This window comes from Castanea sativa, chromosome 10, assembly GCF_040712315.1.
Source record: "Castanea sativa cultivar Marrone di Chiusa Pesio chromosome 10, ASM4071231v1".
Taxonomy (NCBI): domain Eukaryota; kingdom Viridiplantae; phylum Streptophyta; class Magnoliopsida; order Fagales; family Fagaceae; genus Castanea; species Castanea sativa.
In genome coordinates this window covers 8,181,327-8,208,506 of record NC_134022.1, presented here as the reverse complement: position 1 = coordinate 8,208,506, position 27,180 = coordinate 8,181,327, and the positions used below count along the sequence as shown (strand labels likewise).

The 27,180-nt window shown below is 33.0% G+C and overlaps 1 protein-coding gene and 1 pseudogene across 1 annotated transcript; both read left to right on the top strand.

Moving 5' to 3' along the window:
* The first annotated feature begins 3,941 nt into the window (after positions 1-3,941).
* Positions 3,942-5,260, top strand: LOC142611957 (protein FAR1-RELATED SEQUENCE 5-like; annotated as a pseudogene).
* Positions 5,261-13,848: 8,588 nt separating this feature from the next.
* LOC142613158 (putative plant SNARE 11) lies at positions 13,849-21,188 on the top strand. The gene is made up of 10 exons (XM_075785375.1): positions 13,849-14,394; positions 14,631-14,723; positions 16,545-16,638; positions 16,757-16,794; positions 17,930-18,018; positions 18,891-18,970; positions 19,246-19,302; positions 19,470-19,562; positions 19,649-19,723; positions 20,636-21,188. The coding sequence occupies exons 1-10, from the start codon at positions 14,318-14,320 to the stop codon at positions 20,723-20,725; spliced, it is 786 nt and encodes a 261-aa protein (XP_075641490.1). The 5' UTR covers positions 13,849-14,317; the 3' UTR covers positions 20,726-21,188.
* Positions 21,189-27,180: the final 5,992 nt, after the last annotated feature.

Here is a 27,180-nt window from a genome sequence, read left to right as displayed (position 1 = left end):
TCACTATTTGATTTTGAAATCTCATGAAACAACACTTTTTCTAATAATGATGTTTTCAGTCGTACAATGTCAAGTAGTGTAATGAAACATTGGCACATTGGAGTAATAATTACATGAGCACAAGTAAGTATTACAAATAATATAGAAATCTAATATTACTATTTTTGTGTGTGTTTTAATAAGTACTACTGTTTACTCAAAAAAAAGAAAAAAGTCATAAAATATGCTCCTAAATTTTGGGTCCATATCAGATTGACCTCTTAATCTTTTAGCTTGAAACTATAAACTCTTAGGGCATGTTTAGTAGACTATAATAGACACTATAATATAATAGTTATTCTTATGATTTAATCATTCTTTAGTTTGGTTATATTTTTATTATAGGGAATAGTCATTCCTTATAAATAGTTATTCTTCAAAATGAGGAATAGCTATTCCTCTCCAAAAAAAAGTTGTAATAGTTATTCCTTAGTATGTGCAATAATTTCTAAAAGGCCAAAATTTAAAACATATCCTCTAAGTTTCACCATTTTTCATTTTAGTCCTATAAGTTTGGGTTTTGTCATTTTAGTCTTTTAAGTTTCATTCTTTCCCAGTTAAGTCCTCCGTTAATGTACTGTTTGTTTCTGCCATTAACTTTTTTTTAAAAATTTATTTCTTAATTTTAGAAAAAACTTAAAATAAATAAATAAATTAATAGAGCCAATTAGAGGAACGTTCCCTCCCAGAACATTCCAATCAATGAGAAGGCCACCATTTCAGAAAAAATTTGCACAATAGCACACAATGCCGTCAAAAGGCAAACAACAATATTGGCCAAATATAATATACACCAATGATCAATGAGAAAAAGCAAAAATAAAAGGAATATTCGCAGAACCCAAATTGCAAATGTTTACAGTAAAACAAAGATGTTTCTAAGTGGATCAACCCAACTTTAGCATTTTAGATTAAAAGAATTAAAATTTCTTTGTTACGCCGATGAACAGAAACAACCCAACTTCGCGATCTCTCTTTTCTCTTCTAGATCTCTCACTCTCTCTCCTTCCCCTCTTTCTCATTCTCGGTTTTCTTACATCAGGGTGGGGTTTCAATTTTGTTATTTAGGTGCGGGTCTTCTATTCCTCTCTTTTTTATTTTAATAATTAACGTTTTTTTCTAAAATTAAGAAAAGAGAGAGAGTTAATGGCAGAAACTAACATCACATTAACGGATGACTTAATTGGGAAGGAATGAAACTTAGAGAACAAAACCCAAACTTATAGGACTGGAATGAAAAATGGTGAAACTTAAAGGGTGAGTTTTACATTTTAACCTTTCTAAAATTAATATATTTCCAAATAAAATATAAAAAATCATAAAATAAAAAATAACTCATCTCTCTCGGATTTTAAAAATGTTATTTTTAAGAAAATATATTTATATGAGTAAAATAGTTCATAAAATAAATTTTAAGTTTTATTCTAATGTTATAACTCACAACCAAACTTATGAATAGGTTTAATTAATCAATTACAACACATTTTATTGCCAATAATAAACATTACAATTCTTGTCATAATCTCCATTCAGTGTACAAATGTGTCCTTAAATTTTGAGAAATTTCCAAATTGATCATTTTGTTATCATTTTTTGGTGCATTGGACAGAAAATATTATCACATACATGTTGTACCCGAATTTCGGCTTGCGTTCGACATTGTCCCCCATCTGTTGAGGGGTTTTCACTTGACAACGCGTGTTTGGTGCAAAAATGCAAAAGTGTAGCACGTGTACAATACTAAGGATAGTACCTCGTTTCAAATTTAATCTTAAAAATCACCATTTAAAGAATAACTTAAAATATTTGGATTTAAAAAGAATTATATGCACGTACATGTGAAATGGAATAATGATTAAGCTTATCCTATGACGACATGTAATCTATCCTGGAATGACATGTAAAAATAACATAATCTATCCTAAGATCACATGTCAGAAATGACATGTATCTATTCTAAGATGGTATGTGAAAAATGGCATGCATCTATTGTAGGATGACATGTGAATGCATGACATTTATATTCTACACTATGGTGACGTGTGTATGAATATACATGTAAATACCCTTATAATGACATATAATCTATCCTAGGATGACATGTGAATGCATGACATGTATAATCTGCCCTAAGGTGACTTGTGCATGCAGGGAAAAGAAATACATGTATAATCTATCCTAAGATGACATGTAAATGCATGGGCATGTGAACAATTTATTTTAGAAATTAAGAAAAAATAGGCATAGCTAAACATGTGATTGCATGGCATTTTTTAAGAGATATTAATTGCATTATTGAGTTAAGTAAAGCTACCCTTACTCCAAAGCATAGCCTAACAAAAACAATTGTGCAATTCCTTTTTCCAAAATATTTATCTCATGCAAAAAGACACAAAGAAATTACAAGAAAGTGTTTAATTCCGATAAAGTGTGAAAACAAAGTCATTTGACAAATTTATTATTTTAGAAGAAAACATATTATTTTGGCACAAAATGAGATTGATAATGCATTTTTGAAGAGAAAGTATATAGTGTTTCTGAAACTCCAACTCAGCACACATGTGGAGTTTCTAAGGCCAATGAAAATTTGACAAATGGATTAAAAAATTACAACTCACCAGCTGAGGTTACATAAAACAAAAAGACACAAATACCCTTGATTTTTTCCGCATCCAGCCACTCTGCCTTTTCCCCTTCTCCAAAATAAAAAATTTCTTCTTTCTCTCTCACACTCTCTCTGTTTCTCTCGCAGCACTATACCTCCATCAGTCACCACTCACTAGCACCTCCATCTTCCCTCTCTCAACTCCAAACCTTGACAGTCGCTGCCTATTATCGCTGGTCATCATCAGTTTTGACGAGACCAACCTTTGTCTCGTCGAAAAACGTCCTCTCTCTCTGTTTCTCTCGCACCACCATAGCACACCAGTCACCAGCACCTCCATCTTCCCTCTATCAACTCCAAACCTTAACAGCTGCTACCTAGCATCGCCGATCATCATCGGTCTGGTTGGAAAATGCCCGACATTGTCTCTCCGTTGTTTCCATCCACGACGCTGAAAGTTTTTCTCGCCGCTTTCAACTCTGACTTTGCAAGAAGGTTTCTCCTCACTCTTTTTCATTTTATTTTCTGAATTTTTTGTTTGCATATGTGTCTTTTTCTTTTTCCAAAAAAATTAACATAAACATTCTTATGTAAAAAGGGAACCTGTACTGTCTACTAAAATGCTTCAGTGAGACCATTCACTAATAATATAGTAAAATGTTTTTTTTTTCTTTTCAAAAAATTGTTCTTTTGGATTAGATTAAAAGTGGTTAGTGTGATGTAGTTTTATAAGTAGAGAAATAAAGCTTCTTTCTTTGTTTATTAGTTGATTTAATGTATGTGATGACTGTGCTTGATTTTCAGGTATTATTTATTTGTTAGATTTTTTCTTTCTTTTTCAGCTATTCATGTTAAAGATGATTTCTTTTAGATGCATTTAAGTTTGCAATATGTGTTGGCTTACTTGGAATTTTCACAATTTTTTTCATTCCTTGTAATAGTTTTTTTTTCATGGTGTAGGGATGGATGCAATGCTTTTGTTCTGTTGTTTTTGCTGAAGGAAACGATTTTAATAAATAGTTTCGTCTTAAGAGTCTCCTCTGAGGTATTCAATCTATCTTTTTGTCATTTTCTTAGTTTAAGTCTTTGGTTGATTTATTATGGAAAATTATTATGATATATGTTGATAATTGGTATAAAGCCCACTTGAGTTTCAATGTGTTTATGGCTGAGGACCAGTGGGTGGCGGGCAGCAATTCTTTTGTATGAATTTATGGTGATTTATGTATATTTATAGTCATCTTTTCATGATGTTCATTCAATACATCTTTTTTTCAATGATTAGGTTCGACTAGTCATGGATTTTTCAAAAAATGCTTTTGTTGCTGTTGGGGACAATGATAAAAGGGAAAAGTTTGAAAATGTAACTTTGGGTGAATGTGATGAAATTAAAATTGGAATGCAAGTGAGGTTTGAAGAAGAAGCATATAACCTTTATAATGAGTATGCTTTAAAAAGGGGATTTAGCATTCGAAAAGCGGTTAAACGAGAGTATAATGGTGTTATTAGGCAACGAGAATTTGTGTGTTCAAAACAAGGTTTTAAAGAGTTTGAAGACCCTTCTAATGTTAAAAAGTATCATAATTTAGATGTAAGAACAGGTTGTCGTGCTAGGATCCGATTTGATGTAAAAAATGATATTTGGAGTGTTTCACACTTTAATGACACACACAATCATGAATTTGCAACTCTAGAAGAAATATGTAACTTGAGATCAGGAAGGAAGGTGCTACTTGCTTATGGGAATATAATTAGCACAATGGTTAGTTCGGGTATAAAAGCAACAAAGTCTTACTCATTTTTGTCAAAGAACTTGGTGGTGCAAATAATGTTGGGTTCTCTAGGCGAGATTGTCATAATTTTGTGCAAACAAAAAGAAAAGAAATTATGGAAGCTGGTGATGGGCAAAGTATTATTAATCATTTCAAAGAAAAACAAAGTGAAGATCCAATGTTTTTTTATTCGGTGCAAGTAGACCAAGATAATAGAATTGCAAATTTCTTTTGGAGGGATGGTAGATCAAAATTAGATTATGACTCTTTTGGGGAAGTTGTTATATTTGACACCACTTATCGAACCAATAAGTACAACTTAATCTATGCACCATTTGTGGGAATCAATCATCATTGGAACAATGTTTTGTTTGGTTGTGCATTTTTATCAGATGAGACAACTCAGTCATTTATTTGGTTGTTTGAGACTTTTTTGACTGCAATGGGAGGTCAACAACCAAAATCTATTTTTATAAATCAAGACCAAGCGATGACAAATGCTATTAATATGGTTTTCAGTGAGTCTCGTCATCGACTTTGTTTATGGCATATTAGTAAAAATGCTCAAAAACATCTTGTTGGAATCTATGGTGTTCCAGATTTCAATCAAAGATTTAATCATTGCTTATATGGTGGGTGTTCAAATGAAATGGAGTTTGAGTCAACTTGAAGCAAAATGATTGAGATGCATAATTTGAAGGACAATACATGGCTGGACAGGTTATACCAAATTCAAGAAAAGTGGTGGCCAACTTTCAATCTCGATTTCTTTTCTGCAAAGATGAAGTCTACCCAAAGAAGTGAGAGTACAAATAGTGTTTTTCATCAAATTATATGCAAGTAACAAAGTACACTGCAAGCAATATATGAACTAACTTCATCTTAGTGACCAGCATGAAGTTTGACTACAGTAGCATCATATATTACCTAGAAGGAACCATCAATGTTAATCTAGGCAGCCCAATCTTATTTTGCCCCTTTCTTTATTACTACAATATAAATATAAAGATGAGAAATATGCACAACCCCAAAACAAGATTGTACGTACAGCTTCAATATTGGAAGAAGAAAAAATAACAATTTTAATCTAATCTAAAAGAACAATTTTTTGAGTGGTGCTAGTCAGTCACCACTCACTAGCACCTCCATCTTCCCTCTCTCATATTTGAATAATAATAAAAATTGCAAGGAATGTGTTGTACAAAATCATATTCCAAATCATAACCAATTCAATGGTTCATAACTTCATATGAATGCAAAAAACTAATGGCCTCAGATTAATCACAATCATAGTTCACAAATCACAAGGCTTCCACAGTTCCACCTAAGATGCAAACTTCAACCATGTCTTTATGTTATCCGCATTCAAACTTTTGTTCCATTCCTTAACATACTTTAAATACCATGCCCCTCTCACCATCTCTTAGATCCGAACAATTCTCAACCCAACCTTTCTCCTCTCCTTGGCCACACATTGAACTGAAAGCATGGGAAGCAAGAACATCAAAGTTGAAGACACTGGCGAAAAGTTACCACATTGGTACCAAATGAGACCACAACAGGCTTGAGAAACACCCTCATTTGGTTCTTCCTCATTGTCTCCATGCTCTACGTTATCAACTCCACTAATTTCATCCTCACTAGTGAACAACATAAATGTCCCACCTTTAGGTTCCTCCATAGAACAACACCTTCAAACGATCACCAACACATCTTCCACCAATGAAAAAAAAAACTATTTTACTGTATATTAGTGTATCTATACTCATTGAAGCATTTTATCAAACAGTACAAGTTTCTTTTCTACATAAAACTACATAAGAACGTATATGTCAATTTTTTTTGGAAAAAAAAAATCAAGACACATATGTAAACAGAAAATTCATAAAATAAAATGAAAAAAAGTGAGGAGAAAACCTTCTTGCAAAGTCAGAGTTGAAAGTAGTGAAGAAAACTTTGTGGTTGGAGACAACAGAGAGACAATTTTAGGCGTTTTTCAACGAGACAAAGGTCAGTCTCGTCGAAACTGGTGATGATCGGCGATGATCGGCGATGCTAGACAGTAGCTGTTAAGGTTTGGAGTTGAGAGAGGGAAGATGGAGGTGCCGGTGTGGTATGGTGGTGCAAGAGAAACAAAGAGAGATGAGATTTGCTATTTTGGAGAATTGATGCGAACCTCAATCGACACGCTTTGAGACCCAACAAAAATATTGGAATATTTACCCAGGAAAGCTAAAATTCAGATTTATGATAGAAACCCTGACCCAACGTTTATAATCAAAACGCGAACCAAAGGTATAAGTTGACCTTGACCCAATGATTATAAAGAATCACGAACCAAAGGTATAAAGTTTGAACGCCACAAGGAAGAATCCTTAATAAGTTCACAGTTCTTGAAGAACCAAAAGAGAGCAAAGCCTCACCTTTTCTAATTTCTATTCAATAATATTCTATGAAAAACGTTTACAGACTTAAGGGCCTATTTAAGGGCTCCATAAAACTTGACAGACAAGAAAATATATTCTAAAATAACTCCTAATTGATACCTTACCATATCTAGAATCATATTTGACCTAAAAAGCATTAAATGCACCTAAAAACAAGGAATTAAATCACCTAAACCTAAAATAACGTTTTTACATAAAAATACCAAAAATAATAAATTACAATAATTAAACAGTAAATTGTGTCCTACATCAGACCCCTCCACTTGAAACAAACTCATCCTCGAGTTCATCTTTGAAATCTGAAATCTTCCGCTCCAAATAAACAAATACTTCGAATGCTTTAATGACTTGATCTGGTTGTGAAATTTGAATCTTTCATAAAGTGTAGCAGAAAATTTCTTCTCATCTACTTTCAATTTATTTGCAACATCAATCAATAAAGGGTTGATAATAAAATTTTCTACTCCAAGAAAATCAACATATTGTATAGTCATCTTCAACAAATCAACTGAGACTTGAGGATTGTGAGTTGTGGACTCATCCTCATATTTGACCTCAATTGAATCTTCCACAATGTTCTCAATAATTACCATCTCTCTTTTTTTTTCAAGTTTTTTTTTCTCACTTTTTTTTTTTTTGGATGATAACAGGAAACAAAAGATAAAAGGATAAAAAACTGATTTTAGAACCTGTGCTCTGATACCAAATGATGCGAACCTCAATCGACACGCTTTGAGACCCAACAAAAATATTGGAATATTTACCCAGGAAAGCTAAAATTCATATTTATGATAGAAACCCTGACCCAACGTTTATAATCGAAACGCGAACCAAAGGTATAAGTTGACCTTGACCCAATGATTATAAAGAATCACGAACCAAAGGTATAAAGTTTGAACGCCACAAGGAAAAATCATTGATAAGTTCACAGTTCTTGAAGAACCAAAAGAGAGCAAAGCCTCACCTTTTCTGATTTCTATTCAATAATATTCTATAAAAAACGTTTACAGACTTAAGGGCCTATTTAAGGGCTCCATAAAACTTGACAGACAAGAAAATATATTCTAAAATAACTCCTAATTGATACCTTACCATATCTAGAATCAAATTTGATCTAAAAGGCATTAAATGCACCTAAAAACAAGGAATTAAATTACCTAAACCTAAAATAACGTTTTTACATAAAAATACCAAAAATAATAAATTACAATAATTAAACAGTAAATTGTGTCCTACATCAAGAATGGGAAATGGAAGAGTGGCGGGATAGTGAAATTTGGTATTTTCAAAACTGTTTATGTCTGACAGCGTAGCTCCGGTGACGATGCTAGGCAATGGGTAGTGGCTATGGAGGTTTGAAAGAGAGAGTAGTGAGAAAGCAGAGATAGAGAGAATTTAGAGAGTATTTGTGTTTTTTTTTATTTTAAATAACCTTTGGTGAGTTGTAATTTTTAATCCATTTGTCAATTTTTCATTGGTCCTAGAAACTCCACATGTGTGCTGAGTTGGAGTTTCTGAAACACTATATTTTCTCATTTTTGAGACCTTAAGAGCATTAGCATTGGGGTGTTAAAGCCCCCAATTGCTGTTTTATACACCAACAAGCCAAAAGTCAACTCTATCCGAGTATGTATTTCTAAAAAAATTTACATCCTGTGAACAGTGGGTTCTTAAATATAGAACCCACCGTAGCTTTGGATGTAAAACAAGAAATAATATTTTATTCTCACACTTTCTCTCCAAATAAATAAAAAATAATTTCTCTTTCCTCTCTCTCTCTCTCTCTCTCTCTTCAACCACCGTTTTCTCCCTTTCTCAAACCAGACCTTGCTCTCTCTTTCTCCCTCTCTCAGACCTTGCTCTCTCTCAGACAAGTGTAGATCAGCGTTTGTCCCTCTATTTGATCTTGCTCTCTCATAGACAAGTGTAATCAGCGGTGGTTAACATGATTTGGGTGGTTAGATGGCAAGGTTTGGGTTTGAGTTTAGGTATTGGGTTTGGGTTTGAATGGGTGGCTTTGGTGGTGGGTGGTGGGTGGTGGGTGGTGTGATTAGGTTGCTCGGCGGTGGTTGTGGATGGCTGAGAGAGATGGGAAGAGATCGAATTTTTTTTTTTGGAAAGGGAAGAGACAGAAATTAGAGAGAGGGAAGATAGATTTTTAGAAAAAAAAAATTATTGTGTAGTTAATATTAATATTATTTTAATGAGTTAGATGCAAAAATAAAAACTGGGATAGGGTGTATTGTAATGTGGGTTGGTATAATAAATAAGCTGACTTTGTATTTTGGATTTTTGGGTCAAAAGTTTGATTTTGGAAAGTTTTGGGGTTGAAACTCTAATTTTGTGAAAGGTTTATGTTGGTGAGTCCACGGGTAGGGCTTGAAAGAATTTCAATGAATGGGCTGGATCATGTTAGGACCAAGTTGGGGTTGAGTATTTTTTATTTTCTGATCAGGCCTAAATTCGGATTGGGCTTGGTTTGAAAAATGGTGGGTTGGGTTTTAATTTAAGTGTGGGCTGAGGGTTGGGTCCACGGGTTGTCCTTGAGTGGGTCTTTGTTTGAATGTGAGTGGGCTGGCGTGGAAGTGGTTATTGGGCCAAGTAGATTCGGATTGGGCTTTGTGGGATTATGTAAGCTGATGGGCTTGAGTGAACTAATGGGGTTGAGTTAAAAAGGAATCTTGAGTTGGAGCTGGGTTTAAAGGTTAGGCTGGCTGCAGTTTTTTAATGCGTGGGCTTGGGCATTTTTAGTGGAGTGGGCTTATGTGGTTTTTTGTTTTAAATGGTAGCCGACCCAAATGAGCCCAATCCGGCCTAAACACAAACCCCACTCGACTCATCTTATCTTATCTTTATTTCTTTTTGTTTCAAATATCCAAGTAACTATTAGATTACATTACACAATTTCACATTCCCAACCCATAATTTCACAAATTACAAGTCTACCCCCACAATTTCAAAAATTATCATTCCAATGCATAATTTCACAAAATTACTATTCCAAGATGTAGACACATAATGAGCTTGACATACATCAACCAATAGTAACTGAAGTGTTCTCAATAATTTAGAGATAATCACAACTTCAAATTACTTCAAATCTATTTGAAAACTATGTTAAAAAATGACATTTGCTCACTATTTTTACCATAATTTTTTATCCACAAACAATTTTTGAATGAGGCTTCTTGCATTGGAAAATTGACATCTTGAGATTCAATTTGAACACGTTTATTTACCAATCTAAATTTAAAATGAGTGAGCTATGGCTATTTAAGTTGGGCCATCACTGTAGTCAAAATCAGGATTCCTAATGAATACATGTATGTACCTTCAAGGTTGCGTATGCAGCCTCACTTCTAGGACATGTTATTTACATTTTTAGGGCCCTAACACTTCAATCTTCAAGTTGGGACGGCCTAGACCCTTAGAAGCGTCCAAAAACCTTTGAAACCCTAGTTTACTAATATATATAATCACCTTATGCCTCCATCTAGAAACCCAACTAGAGAAAGTGCCTCCACTTTTCTAAAACCCTATTCATATTTTCTAAAACTGCCACACAACGCATTTGCATGCTTTTTAGGTATTCAAAAATCTTTCTCTAGTATTGACTAACGTAGAAACTTAGTTTCAAATTCATTTTCAAAAACTTTCAAATATTTTTCTTATTCTTGAGTTGTGGTTATCAAAGTATTGTTGAGTTCTTTATTTTCCCTTGCAATCTTAATCTAACACACACACACACACACACACACACACACACACATATTAGGTTGTAAATAGCATTAGTGTTTTTTAATTTTTTTTTTTTGGTGTGTAAAATGTAATAATATCTTTCCAAGTGTAATGTTTTTTTTCTTATTCCATGTAATTTTCAAGGCGTAGATGCACTTTTAGTTCCTACATTTTGGCTTTTTTCCATTTTGGTCCCTGCATTTTCATTTTATCACTTTTAGTCTATAAACCAATTAACACGTGACATTTAAGTCTTAACCGTCACTCAACTAACAGAAAAAATTGACGTGGCTGACGGCACATTAAAATAATAATTAAAAAAACTATTTTGGCATTAAAAAATGCCACATCAGCATTTAAATTTAAAAAAATTAATTTATTAATTTTAACTAAATAAAAAAATTAAAAACAAAAAATTACATGAATTGAGATCTAATAGTGCCTTGAACAAGAACAATAAGAACACAAATCCAAATTTAAGAACAAGAACATTTTCCTTTATTTGAAATCCAAATAAAAAACAAACGAAATTTTTACTTTTTTTAGTTTTAAAGATTGAATATCTGTTCACCCAAAAAAATAAATAAAAAATATTCACATCAACGAATATGACCAAATACATTTTGGTCATTGCTCATCCACTAGATTCAACTTACTAAAGCTCTCTCTCGTCTAAAATGAAGCTCTCTTTCATATAAAGCTCTCTCTCTCTCTCTGATCAAAATCTCTATCTCTATCTCTCTTTCGGCTTTCTCTTTGGATCTAGGTTTAGAGAAAGAGATGGTGGGTGTTGGGTTCGACTGGGTTTGCTGGAATCTGGGCTTTCTCTTCGGCTTTGATTGGTGATCGTTGGTGGGTTTGATTGGGTTTGATCGGATCTGGGTTTAGAGAAAGAGATGTTGGTGGGTGCTGGGTTCGACTGGGTTCGTTGGTTGGGATTGCAAGGTTTGTTGTTGTTGGTCTGATCAGTGATCGTTTCTAGACATTTGGGGTTTGGGGTTTGCTGGAGATTTGGTTTTGGCGTTTGCTAGGAATTTTGCATTTTGAAATTTCTTTTTGTTTTTTAAGTTATTAACTTGTTGTGGTATTCAAAATTTCTTTAATTATGGTTTGGTTTGGGAGTGGATGAGTTGGGTGTTTTGCTGGGTTTCTATTCTTTGGATGGTTTGGTTTGGGTGTGGTTTCGTGTGGGTTTTCCTGTGTTTGCTCTTTGATTTGGTGATGTTCATATTTCTTTTTTTTCCCTGTAGATTTGATGTTCATGTTCTTTTATTCTGGGTTTGCTCTTTGATTCTGGGTTTGATGTCGTTGCTAGGTTTATTTCTTGGATTTGAGAAGAACATTGAAGAACAAGTTCTTAAAAAAAAAAATAATAATAATAAAAGTAAAAATTTTGTTTGTTTATTTTGTTTGTTTGGATTCAATGAAAGCGATCTTGAGGCATGATGCTCCTTCAAGATAGTGGTAGAGCCAAGAATTTGACCTTAAGGGGATTGTTTTAGGATATATTATGTATATAGGGAAAATACCAAGAGACTCCTAAACTTTGAGATCGGGACCATTATTTTTTTCTTTAATAATTTGATATTTACAATGGAAGAGGTAGGATTTGAACTCTAGACATCTCTATTGGAAATACTATGAGGTATTAGTTGAGTTATAAGGTTCTTGCCTTTTGGTGATTTATGTTAATAATTTGAAATTTGGTTTTGACTTTTTGATGGCTAAGAGCCTTATATTTTCAATGATTTTGTTTGCTTTTCTCTATTGCAATTGTTTTTTTTTTTTAGAAGATTCTATACTATAAGAATTAGGTTTAAATTTCTCCCCTCCATTATTGTAACTCTTAAATTTTTTTAAAAGAAGAAGAAGAAGAAGAAGTCTTAGTGATTTTGGAAAATTGTAGTATAATTTAGGTATTATATGAAAAATAATAATTTATTCAAGAAAATAATTAAATAGCTGATGAAAACCCATGTTTTTTTACAAGTTATGAAATATGTAAGTAAAACCTGCCAACCCCGACTCACATGGGTTATGTTGCTTTTTACACATGTGATTGGTTGAATTGAGTTGAGAAATGTTGAAAAAACCCTTTAACTTGACCCCTGCACACTTACCAGAGGGACTAATGGTATTGCTCATGAGTTAATCAAATGGGCTTTGAACATGGGCATGCAAGGTTGGATTCAACTAGATAGTATTCCCTCCTAGATTGTATGAGACACTTTAGCTTTATTCTTATTCATAGACTTCTAACTTCTAAGAGCATTCACATCTGAGATGCTAAAAAAATTTCATTTAGCACCCCCAAAAATTATTTTTATCTATTTTAAGACCTTATTAAACAATACACTTTACATCCTATCTCCTATTTTAACATACAACCTATTAAAATAATATAAATAATTCATACCAATTAAATTATAAAAAAAACCTACAAAAACATAAACACACCCACAAACACCATACCCATAACCATGGAACGCCTATACCCATGTCCAAACATCCACACCCACAAAACACTAATCGTATAAGTAGATCACCAATCTCATAGCCAACCACCACAAAAAGCCCCGCCACAACACCATGACCACCGCATGCCGATCTCCACCTAAGAAACATCAATGGCAGGAGAAGGATGAGAGAGAAAGGGACAAGAGATAGAGAAGAACGAAAGAGATAGTGAAAGTCAAGAAGAAAGAAGAAAAAAACAATTTGTGAGAAGTAGCAACGTGCTACAATAATTGGCACTAGTAAGTGTTTACTGTAGTGCATTTGCAATTTTTTTTTATTAAATTTTTAGCACACCGGAAGTTGAGTGTATTTTTTGGGAAATTGGGGGTGCTAAATAGCATTTTGCTCTATTAAATAAATTTGTTTCTTTTGCGTTTGCAAGGGGGGAACCGTCCTAGATTGAAAGCAAGATTATAAAATTTGTAACAACGTATCGTACCTATTAAATATGTCTTCACGTCTTGAGTTCCTTTGACTTTCAGACAATTGACCACAAGAATTCATTCGGACCTATCTCAGTTCACGAAAGTAGCTGAGGTCCTCTACAATATACACTCCAAGAATCAACTTGCTTCATAGCTTCCCAATCGCATCAGGAACCGTTGAAAAACAGTCCTCGTACACCAATCCAACAGTCACAAACGTCCCCACCACACTACAGTAGTGGCCCCACCTTGTCCCCTCACTATTCATAATTAGCGGTTCAAACGGCCAAAACATCGCTCATTTTTTTTAAACGTCTCTCACTCTTTTGGCATTTTTAGAGCCAAAACCCACACTAACCTCCCCTAAATAAAACCAAAATTAAAAATAATAAATATTTACTGTAATAAATATTAATTTTATTTATTTGATTTTTGTTTTTTTAATGTTGTAAAATTTGTATTCAGATCGTGAGGACACTAAAAGAAAAAACAGCCTTGGCCTCGGGTTTTGGAATCTCCTACATTGTCTCGGATCCGATCCGAAATCCAAAAGGCCAACGAATCTGAGTTTCAGTTTCGGTTTCAGCTCGGATTTCACAATTTTGATTTTCAGTTTTGTTTGGATCTATCTGATTCGAGCTTCACAACCTGCGTTTGTTTGATTTCGTTTTTTTTCGAATTCTGCTTCAAATTCTGGTTTTTGATCGAAATTTGTGTATGTATATAGCTCGGCATTGTGAAGAAAGATTGATATTCGGGGGTTGAATTTTGAAGATGGATCCTTTTTCTGCGGTTAGCGAAGAGCTAGCGGAGATTCACGGTGAAATCTCCGATATTTTTCGTGCATTATCGTAAGGGTTTCGATTCGATCTTCTTTTTGTTTGTTTCATTATAATTCGCTATTTTTTTTTTTGCTATGCTTGTTTTGGTGCTTAATGTGATTGGATTTATAGAGATAATGTTGGTCTTAGTTATGGATGAAAATGTTAGCTTGTTTGGTAATTGTGTGTGTGTGTGTGTGTGTGTGTGTGTGTGGGGTTTTATAGCAAAGTATATGATTATTGTGTGGTGTAATGTGATGTGGCAGAAATGGGTTTCAGAAGTTGGAGAAGGTTAAGGACTCCAATAGGCAGAGTAGGCAGCTGGAAGAGCTTACCGAAAAGATGCGGGAGTGTAAGAGGTAATTTGTCAATGGACCCTTTCTTTTTTGCTCTCTCTTTCGATATATAATTGTTATTAGTAGGTTATTGTATATGATGTTTATGAGCAGCATTTGAAATCTTTATTACAAGTCTACGATGCAGTTTGTTAAATCAAGTGGTGTGTTTTGTAACTTTTGTGTGCTATGAATTAAAGTCAAAGATGGGTTGTTTGTGATGGGAAGGAAAGTAATGTAGTCAATGTAATGCTAACAATTTTAAAGGGATGTGATTCTTGGCCTCTGAAGATTTGGGGCAATGATTAAATGAAGTAAAGTTTTAAACCATTGGGACTATGAGGTTTTATTTTATTGTAGTTTTACAAAAGGGAACATGGTGATTGGATGGTTTGTGTGCGTCCGTGAAATTATTAGATTTAATTCCATAGTTTGGTTTCACTTTGTGAGAATTGGATGGCTAGAACTCATTTAGCCATGTACTTTGTGCCTTGGATTTACCATATGGAATCACTAAGCAAGTGGTGCATCTCTTTTGTGATGATGACACTATGATCATAATCCAATCTTGATGCATAGTGTGCTTGTGTAGTGGGGTTGTCACATACCATACATAGCCTTTTTTGGTGTTAATTTGTCCTAGAAGGATATTTAACCTCAATAAAGTGATATCATATTCATTAAAAGTTTAAATGTTTACAGTATATGATTTTGATTTTAATTAGCCTTTTTATAATAGGTTGGCTATTGCATATTCATATTGCTTATGTTATTATGTTTGTTGTATAAATTATAGATTCATTGCTGCTCACAGTGAGACATTGATCTTGAAACATAGATGTTTTGTAACGTAGTATAGGACATAGACTCTGGCTCTACACCCCATTCTTGCTATTTGTTTGCTCAAATGTTGGTAAGCTCTCATTTTGTTATGCCAAAAAGTTGACTGTCTAAACGAAAAGTACTAAGGCTCATGTTTCAATCTCAATCAACCATAATTCATCTGTAATAGGGTTTGGTATATCCAATTTAAATAACTTATCCGAAAAAAGTAAAAATACATTTCAACTTGATTCTTCTGTTCAAATCTCTAGCTCTTAGTTTGTGCAGTATTGCAGATGTCATCTTTATCTTTTTATACCTAGAGGGCTACATGTCACCATTGATTTTATTAGCAGATTGCAAGATTAAAACGTCCAGTCCATTAGTATGAAGGTTCTAAGAGGTTTTGCATTCTTGAGATTTGAAATGTCATTTCCAATCCCCATACTATGAACACCCTGTAGAACATCAGTAGATAATATGCTTAAGGACTTATCTATCAAAAAAATATGCTTAAGGACTTGTGCATAATTAAAATTTGTCTATAACTTTGGATGTTTAGTTTCTGCCCAAAGAACAGGTCCTACTTTACTACTGACCTTGAAAGTTGTGACCCAAAAAAGCTGGCAATCTGAGATACATGTCTTGTATAAGCCAATCTGCCAATGGCACTTCCACCTCCCACGAGTATGGGATGGTAGGTGAGGTCGCAGGTTCAAACAACGATGCGTATGTTGGTTAATTTCCTAGCAAAAACTTATTAGAAACTAGAAAGTAGTCTTATATAATGCTGCTGCTGTTGGTATTTTGTTTGTGTGTTTTCATTTCCTTTTGCAAATGGTCCTTGGATCAAATGTCATCTCCTCCCTTCCTAAATAAGAGGTGGAGGATAGCTCATGACTCATGAGTTTAATCCCATGCAAGTGTGTGAGTTGTAGCTACCCATATAAAACCAGTGTTTTCCTTTTTTTTTTCAGTTATTAAGTTTCCAGTCAGAAGGATAATTTGGTCTTGTCTTTTCAGGCTTATCAAAGAGTTCGACAGAAAAGCGAAGGATTTGGAGAGTAGAAATGATCCAGACACTAACAAGATGCTGAATGAGAAAAAACAGTCAATGGTTGCTTGTTAACTTTATTTCTATTTAGCCTTAGATACTATAGATTTTTTTTTTTTTTGAGTCAGTTGATTATATCTTTCTTACCAAGTGCACTGAATGATGTTCATACTTTATGCAGATCAAAGAGTTGAATTCATATGTTGCTCTTAAAAAGCAGTAAGTTAGCATCTGTCAGAATTTGCCATTATTTCAATTCTTAAAGCAGCAGAAGATAATTTTAGGCACCTACAATACATCTGACATGTCATAAACTCTATTTTTAGCATTGTTATTTTCTTACTATTAGGATTTTTAATGCTTTTTGTTGCTCCCTTTGTCCTAAACCATTTTTTGTGTGTCCCAAATTGAGTGCCAAATCATATAAACCAAGCCTTAAAACGATCACTTTTTGGTATTATCCTCTATCAAATTAAATTAAATGCATAAAAGAAGCCAATTCAAATTGGTGACATACATTTTTTCTTATATCATTTTACAACAAGATATTTTTTAATTTCACTGTTAATATATCATGTTTCAATGCATTAAGTTTCTTAAATTTTGTGCTTTCTCAAACCTGACACATGATTTGGGTTTTATATTCATAGTGGAATCCATACACACTGCTAACCTCTCCATAGTTAATTGGTTGGCAAATGCCTCAAAGTTACAATTAGATGAAATAAGGTGCCAATCATTTCTTGAAAAAACATTATTTTTGCATCTTAAAGTGAGGGTTGCACCTTTTGTGAACAAAATGAGGGGAAGTAGCATAAAATGGCTAGACCTTGTGCAATGAAGACGTAATTAATGCACCAGTAAGAAAGAGTGATTTGATCATGTTGAAGGAGCAGAAAGGGTTAGAGAGAGGCAAAGAATAACATCAGTACAATTAGCGAAGAAGGAAATGATAAATAGAATGGAGTGCTGTTAGATTAAATATAGTTAAATATGGTGGGATAGAGAAAAAGATACACGTGCTGACCCTGTATAATGAAGGATTGATGGACTTGGCCCCAATTAGTTGGGACCAATTCTTGGCTTAGTTATCTTCGGTTGGGTATTTATTGGATGAGTAAGATATTGAATTGTCTTTTGGTCAATGTTGCTTCTTAATCTGGATGAGTCAAGATACTTCTGTCTAACACTAGTCAAAAAGTCATATTTTGTATGACATTCATCTGAAACTCATTGGCTCATGTGTGTAGTGACATCATTTATTTTGTTATCAAATCTTTTGCACCATTGAATAGTTGCTTGAATGCTTCCGATTCTTTTCTTAAGATTTATTTTCAATTTGTTGTGGACGCAGATATGCGTCCAATCTTGAAAACAAGCGAATTGATCTCTTTGATGGGGGCACGGAAGGATATGGTGAAGATAATGTTTTGCTAGCATCAAGTAAGTGTACATCTTTCTCATTAATTGCTATTTTTCAATTATGTGTCTACTACTATTGGCAGCCTTTCATGCTAAAATAAGAGTTAATTATAGTTTTCAATAGTCGCAAAATCCTATGGCTGACACATTTTTGTTGTAATGCTTGGATGATTAAGGATACCTGATAAACAACTCTCTATCTGGTTCTGGAATCATAAGGATACCTGATAAACACATTTCTATCTGGTTCTGGATTTGTTGTGGAATTTTGTCTAATAGAAATAATTATAATAGTTTCTGTATCAAATGAAAAGATGCCTGATTCACATTCCTCACAGTGAAGTTGGTTTGGGTGGCTAGTTCAGTGATTCATTGTAATATGCATTACAGATGGAGTTACCATTGATGGCTGCAAGTAACTCTTTAATCCCCTAAGTACTTGCCAATTTGATGGCTTTAATCATGCTGGATGATATATCAATGATTTTATAGTTAAGGCTTTTATTTTATCTTTGAGAATATCATTGGATGTAATGTAGTGAGTGTTGTGCACATACACATGACAAGTAAAGATAGAAATGAAAATATAAAAATGTCAGTCTCATACTCTCATTGGTATTGTGAAATCAAAGTCACAGTATACGTTATCTATCAAAAAAAAAAAAAAATCAAAGCCACAATAATATTACACATCAAATACCTTTTTGATGGTTCAGAAATTGTAAATTGCCATTTCTAAAGTAACCAATGCATACCTTTAAGTTTAATCTGGAATCATGCCCTGTGTTTGATATATTTCATACCAATATATGTTACTTCAAGTACTTTATATGTTAAATGTTTCTCAATTATGAAGTATATTTAATGCTGAGGCAGTGGCTATATGTCTGCAGCCATGACAAATCAACAGCTAGTAGATAGTGGAAACCGGATGATGGATGAGACTGATCAAGCCATTGAGAGGTCAAAAAAGGTTGGATTATCTCTGATGATCATTTTGTTACGAAATAAGTTTATTTATTTTGGTAAGTTGGAAATGGATAAGTTTCATAGGCTATTTTGAAGTGTGATCACAGTTTCCTCTGTCTTATTTATGGAAAATCTTAACTAAAACTAACTCATGTACTTCATATCCCCACTCCCTGCCTCTAAAAAAGAGTAAGAAAATCTAAAATTAGTTTTACTGTTTTTAAAGTATGGAATCATTGCAAAAGAAAAATAATTTCTGTATCTCCGTGTTTGTGGTAGACTGTTCAAGACACTGTCAATGTTGGAACAGAGACTGCAGCAGCACTCAAGGCTCAGGTGTGTAATTTTTCAGCTTTAAAAAAATGGATTCCATGGAAGTTTATTAAGTCGTATCAAATTTAACTTTCCCTCTCTCTCTTCTACAATTTTTGTTTTGTCTTGTTTAATCTTCCAATAAATTTCCTTGCCATGGAACTAAAGAAATCTATTATATTCATGTTTAGACTGAACAAATGAGTCGAGTTGTTAATGAGCTGGACTCTATCCATTTCTCAATCAAGAAAGCTTCTCAACTTGTGAAGGAACTTGGTAGGCAGGTCAATCTCTAAAAGTATCTTCCTGTTCTTGTCATATATTGACTGTTAGTTGTTATGTATTTTACTTACCTTGTTTATTTCATTAGGTTGCAACTGATAAGTGTATTATGGCATTACTCTTCCTTATTGTCGTTGGAGTCATAGCCATCATTATTGTTAAGGTAATATTATTATCTTTCATTTTCTAAATATTTGATTCTGCTATTGCCATCTGATAACAAATTGGAATCAAATCCATGACGTCCCATTAGTAGATAGATCTGGCAGGAAGAGACTTTTATAATGCCAAATGGTGTAGTTAATCGTAGTGAATCTAAGTCATTTTTTGCTTACCCAATTAAAGTAAAAGAATCTAATTCAGTATATCCTTTTCATTTAAAAATCTTAATAACTCCACTAATTAAAAAGAAAAGAAGAAGACAAACACAGTGCATGCGGGTGTAGAAGAGTTAATCTAATTGTTGTCAGATTTTCATGTTTGTTGGTAATGCACAGATTGCAACTTGATGTCATCTTTTGGAGAAGTTCAATTCCTTTTCCTTCTGAATTGATTTCTTGTCCACCACAATAATTTGAATTTTCTTATTTCAGTTGGATATAGTTTGATGAATGCTACAGACCGATCATAAAATTGGTGGAGATCGGCTTCAGTTGAAAACCAGTAAAATTTATACATATTTATGGGAAAATAAAAGAAGAAGTTGGAACTTACAGATTTTTTGGAACTTAACTACTTAAGTTGCATATAATTTTGAGTTCAAGGATGAATCGCTTGGTTGTTTTCATAACTGTATTGTCCAGAAAGCATCTATTTCAATGCCTTTAAGATATGTTTATATTTTTTGGGGGAGATAACCTTCTAGAGCTTCTATATTATTCATATCAACAACATGTCTTAAACCTTGCATAGTGAGTTGGTGTCTTAATCATTAAGAACATTCCATGTCTTTGCAGTCTCATGTGACTGTCAAAAGCCATTAGCTTGTGAAAGAGCTGGCGGTATAACGCTGCATTGCCCATTTCTTTCAATTTGCTTAATTTTTTTTCGTGAAATATTTATTTTTATGTCTCAGCTTGTGAACCCAAACAACAAGGACATCAGGGATATTCCAGGATTAGCCCCACCAGCAATGACTCGGAAATTACTTTGGAGTGCTAGTTGAAAATTTAGAAAAGGATCATCTAATGAGATTGTGATGGTGATTTGTCATCTTATTGGATGGAATAGCTTAGCTTGCGATGCTGCTGGTGGCACCTGGTTTATAGAGCTGGTCTACTTGAGTATGGATTTCTTTCTAGTGACTTTTCTGCAGAGTGGTCAAATTTTCCCAAACGATAGTCTCTCAAACAACTGCTGGGATTCATTAGCTTCAATTGGAAGTGGTCTGTATGATTATTTCTTCCCCGACTGAAAAATCATTCCTATTTGAGGGAAACTAAAAAATGTGTAGATTGTGTTGGTTCACACCATGTATTTGCTACACTTGTAAGATATTTGATCTGCACTTCATAATTTATTTATATTTTTTTGGGAAAAAATTTGTTATTTACTGTTTATTTTGAGATATTATATCGGTTATTTTTTTGATAATTCAATAGTTATAACAATGAAGAGAAATTCAAACCTTGGTTCTCATAAGAGTAGGTAATGTCGCTAAATTACAAGGCTCTTGGCATATCTCATGCACTGTTGATTCCATGATGTTCTATATTTTGTCTTCATCTATATGTATCCATGATGTTTTATATTGTCTTCATCTATATGTATCGATGCATAGAGATGAAACCCAAGGTTGATTTATGGTGGATTTATAACTAAAGTACATAGTTGCTAGTTTAAATGTTCTGTGGAAAGTCCCAAAAAAAAAAAAAAAAAAAGCTTTGCAGAATGATCAAAATATGATAGGAAATTTTTTTTCTTCTAAACACGAGAATATGAGCACCCCCAACAATGGAAAACATGTAGGAAATTACGTATTGGAAATGCTGGTCAAACATGTTGGAGATATGCATTGTGAAATAATGCAAATTAATACTTCTTACAACCGTGATATTTATCTCAACATTGACAAAGGAAATCACTGCTGTAATACTTTTTCCATTAGACAAAGACAATCTACGGTAATAAGTGGCTACGGCTGTTTGGTTAACATACATGCCTCAAATCCCATGGAATATGGATGGCTTTAAATTCAAAATGACTATTAATCATCGGGTTGATTAACGGTGCAATTTTTCACTAGTACAAAATGTACAAGAGAATAGCAATTCTTTTCGACAAGCAAATCTCTTTCTCAAGTAAAACAAGGTGTATGCCAATTTCTCAAGTAAAACATGGTGTATGCCAAATTTTGCGGGAGATTTCTTTGAATTGGTGATTTCACCATAAATATCATTTAATTTTTTAATTATATATTTTTTTAATCCAACATGAGTACATGATTATTGATTAAGCTAGATAACATTTTTAGGATTGATTTTTTTTTTTTTTTTTTGGTTGGACAAGTTTGAACTTGTTCAGAAACTACTCCTCCAAAATGGGTTGGAGCTAGTAATCTACTCCTAGTCTCCTAACTATTATGTGCCATTTCATAAGACCCGTCAATATATATTAAATCACATGATTTATTAAATAATTTAAGTATAAAGTTTAGTTACTTAATAAAATAAATATTATTATATATTTTGAAAATCTAATCGTTGAATTGCATGTTCTTTACACTCTTAATACACATGTAAGATTTTGTGTCAATCAGATATTATTTACTATATGATCTATAGGGTCAATAGGCCTACGAGTATGTATTGGGCCAAATGCCCAATCCGAGGACACTAAATGGTCCAAGGATGTGGTAATATTAACTCAAAGAAGTAGTATTGATGGGTAGAGAAGCGGAGATTGATCATAGTCATCTCGGAAGTTGGTCCGAGGAGGATTCCCTCGTCGACTAGATAAGGCCGAGGTAGGAAAGGGTTGCCTGATGTCCAAAAGCGATATTCTAGGAGATCCTGCATGTAAGGACATGCGTGGTAGGTGTACAGGATAAGAAGAAGGATTGTGAAATATCCAAGATAAAGCTGCTACCACCGCATTAAATGCTCTGCAGCTAAACACCTGGTCGCATTAATGGGGAGGTGATGCCTGAGCATCAGGTTTCAGCTTGAACATCAAGTTTCAGCCTTACAGCTACCTCCAAAGACTTCAGGGATGGATTGATGGGACAAGTATCTAAATCAGTAATTTAATCTATATGTGGAAGATGGAGAAAGGAAGAGAGATGATATAAAAGGAAGAAAAGGCTTTCAGGAGGGGGATCGGGAGAAAAGGAGGAGAACAAATACTGTAAACATTAAGATCAGTATCTGTAACATGTCTTTAAAAAGGAGAAATACATGATCCAACCTCCTCGACCTGAGTCCGAGGACAATTTTTGTTATAAAGACTATCTCATTTATATGATGTTGCGATCAAGCCCATCATCTTTGTTATTTAATGTCACTAGAACCTAGGTTTCAAGCTCATTCTGTACAAATTTATTGTATTAGGCTTTTTGGGCCTATCCAACTGTTATTTTTGGAGTTTAGGTGCAAATTGTGTCCTTACATGATCTATAAGCTTATATTTTATGTATAATTTTAAATTAAAAAAACTTGTAATTTAAACAATTTATTGATAGCATAGTTATTGATTTTCAATTTTCTAGAAATTTTGAAATCATAGAGAATATAATAAGAAGATGTAATCCAGTGGACTTGCCAAAATTTACCTTCAATAAAAAAATATTGAGTGAAGTTATAGTCTTAGGCTACAACTAATTTTGTAGCTAAATTTTGTCCATAATTTAAACAAGGCATGTGACTATAAGCACTTGGTAATCTTTTGGTTTGGAAAAAAAATTTGTCATTCTTTTCTCATATAAAAGAAATATCATGAATACAATTTTACCCCTTCAAAATTTTATAAAAATTCTATATAATTAAATTATAATTGAGATTATATCATTTGACTTAATTATGCAAATTATCAATAATTAAATTATAATTGAGATTATATCATATGACCTAATTAAATAGATTTATTTTCATTATAAACTTATAAAATTAGATTTATAAAACTAGAAAGATGGCAAGCATTTTTATTTATTTAAAATTTTGCAATGGTATTATAATATCCATCTTAAACTCTATGTTCCTTTCTTAATGGGTATAAAGAAAAATGTCATTTTTACTACAAAATGGATAAGTTATATTATCATCAATAAGTTAAAAAATAATAATTTGAACTTAGATAGTCCGTGTCTCAAATAGAGACCACATATATAAGCTTGTAAACAAAAAAAAAAAACACTTAGGGTGCGTTTGGATATTGCTTATTTTGCTGAAAACTGAAAACAATAAAAAAATAATTTCTGGATTACTGTTCACACTAAAAACATTGTTCATTTACCTATTTGCACTGTTCATGAACATGGGCATGAACAGTGCAATAGGCGCTGGTTTAAAAAAAAAAGGCTGAAAACACAAAACGTGGCCGTGGACGTGGGAGCCAAACCAACGCTTAAGTTTAATTTTGCATTGTTTTTATAGTCAAGTCTAAACTTAAATGTAATTTGGTTGTTGAATAACTAAAAATAAACAAAATTTTTCCAAATTGAACATGAACGGAATATGTACAAGGTGACTTATTTACAACATGTAATAAGTCCAATATGGGTGGATGTGGGGGGAGAAAATAGAGAGACACGAGAAATTTTAAAATCTAATTGACAACCTTGTTAATAACTAGACCATTATCATAGGTATTGTTTAAAATTTAATAAGTCGGGTGACGTAAATTTTTTAAATACTTTTTAATAATAATTGAGATGTCATATATAATTAGTTTATAATAAAAATGATGCCATGATAATCTCTAATCTTGAATTTTTTTTATCATCTAGCTTAAACTCAAATAGCTTGACTTATTTACAACAAGAAGTCTTCCTCAAAAAAAAAAAAGGAAAAAAATTTAAATATTACTCACATCAAACTATAGTATTCATATCAACTCGTGTAAAAATTTCTATTTATTTTAGGATAAGAATCTATTTTTCTTATTTTACAACATTACTTTTCAAAAACACCGTCAAATTATCTATTTTAAAATTTATTTAAATAAATATTCATTATTCATTCACATCACCACTTATTTAAAAAACCCACATCACTCAAATGCACATACCCCAACTGAAAAAGTAAATTGACAAATGAATAAAATATGCATTTTTACACATGAATAGTAGCCATGTAAATTTACACAAGTATTATTGTTGTGGATAAGATATGCATAATTTAGACAAAATGATATGAGTAATTTTTTGTAGAGATGGCAATGGGGCAGGATGGGGCCGAAGGATGGGATTTTCGCCCCCGCCCCGAATAGATATTTCTTGCCCCATCACCGCCCCACCCAGCTCCGTATGACGGAGAAAATTTCTTGCCCCATCCCCGCCCCTTAAGGCCTTGCGAAGGCCCGTGAAGCTCCGCCCTACACCGTAAAACTTTATTTCTTGTTAATTTTCCCTATAACTATTACCATTTTTTCAAATAAAATGACATGTTTCAATATTAAAAATATACTTGAAATTATAAATAAATTTATTCTATCAAATCAAACTAATTTTTAGCAAAAACTAAATAATATTATCTAAACGTTTAACAAGACAATGTCACAACAAAAATCTCGTATTATGTTAATGATGAAAAGTAATTTGAGAAATACATATGAATCATGAATGAAAAGACAAAAAAAAAGAGTTAAAATTGGTACATTATTTCCAACTTTGCTTGAGAGAAAGAGAGGTAGAACCACATTAGGTAGAATAAAATAAGCTGATGATATTTTTGTTTAAATAGTAGGATTTTAGAGGATGAAAAAATTACAACTTAATCCTTATTAACGTGGGGTGGGGTGGGGTGGGGTAGGGCGGGGTGGGTCTAAAAAGTGTAAACCCATCCCCGCCCCGCCCCGTGGTGCGGGTTTAAAATCTTGCCCCCATCCCCGCCTAATTACTTTTGCGGGGCGGGAAAAACCCGCGCAGGGCGAAGCGGGGAGGGGTGGATCAAGCGGGGCGGAGAAAAATTACCATCCCTAATTTTTTGGGGTGATTGGCTAAAATTTTGCATTTATGTCATTTTGCATTGATCGAGACAAGTTATTTTTAAAGAATAAGGACTAAAATGAAACATTTAAAAGATAATGATTTTTTTAAAAGAATTTGATAGTTGGAGAGGGGGTTTAAATTAACACTCTCTTAATGAGTAATGTGAAAATTTAAATAAAAAAGTAATGTGAAATTTTATTTTTTATAGCTAGTAAATACATATATATATAATTTAGTTAATAAATGTCCTAAGGCACATGTTAAGGATCAATAAATATTCGACTATGAATTGTAATGCATGCTTTTAAAATAAAAAAAATACACGTTGCACACTCAAATTCATAGTGATTATTATTCTAAAAAAATTGTAGTGATTACCTGTGTTTTTCTTGATATTTGTGTGTAGTTTGATGTTATTTTTTGAATAATATATAAAAATATCATTAACTGATATATATATATATATATATATATATATATATATATATATATATTCAAAAAGTAATGGTAATGAAAAAATAAATAAAAAACCTTTAGGTAAAAAACAATATAAAAACTTAATTATAAAGAGCTTTTCTAGCTTGTCAAAAAGGTAAAGTAAAAATAAAGGCACATCGAATTAGTGCTAATGCTCAATGATTTAAGATATCTTGAGCTTTTGAAAGCAGATGATTGTAATGCATGTTCAAGGTAACCCAAATATGACAATGCTACATGTTATCGACAATGCCCATTTCTTTTACTTTTGTCACTCTCAGATAATATTAATTAATAACATGGCTTTTTCTTTAGATTGTGGTACATTGTGATTGGAAATGGCCAATGGTGCATTTCACACAGCTCTTTCCAAAAGTTACCATGTGGTGGTCTCCAGTGAGTTTCCACACTAACACTAATAACACTAACTTACCTCAAAGCAATCGGCTTTCAGTGACCTCCGCAAATCACGCACCGCTGTTGACAACTTTGCTCAATTTTCCACACTAATCATTTCATCAAACCTAGCAAATTCCACTTAAACACCATGCCAAAGTAATGATGGTTTCTTGGAAATTTTCTCTCTCTCTCTCTAGCATTTTCCTGGGTGGATTGATACACGTTGAGGAGAAGGAATGGAAATTCTTTTACATACGCGTAAAGATCCTTAAAAGTTGTGCTTGATCCTCCTTTCTCTCTGTAAAGAAAAATTCTAGACAGATCGTAAATTTCACCGAAAGAATTCATATACTCTTATAATTTTGTGCTGTGATACTGTGATAGGAGTCAAGTGAGGTCCACCACAATACAAATACTTACTAAGGGGCTGTGAAATTATCAATTACTCTCAAGGGAAAAAAAATTAAGGGAACAGATTTGGAAAAAAAAAAAACGAAAAAAGAAAGAAAGAAAAAGGACAGAAAATACTATTTATGCATGTGTTTGGAAGTAAAAAATGAAAAGAAAGGAAAGAAAGAGAAGGAAAAATAATGGTAAAT

What these genes read in the sequence shown, in the direction of transcription:
- LOC142613158 (XM_075785375.1), top strand. Translation starts at nt 14,318, where the DNA reads ATGGATCCTTTTTCTGCGGTTAGCGAAGAGCTAGCGGAGATTCACGGT. An exon ending in TATGTTGCTCTTAAAAAGCA is followed by an intron (nt 16,795 to 17,929) that starts GTAAGTTAGCAT and finishes TTGTGGACGCAG; the next exon opens with ATATGCGTCCAATCTTGAAA. An exon ending in TGAAGGAACTTGGTAGGCAG is followed by an intron (nt 19,563 to 19,648) that starts GTCAATCTCTAA and finishes TTATTTCATTAG; the next exon opens with GTTGCAACTGATAAGTGTAT.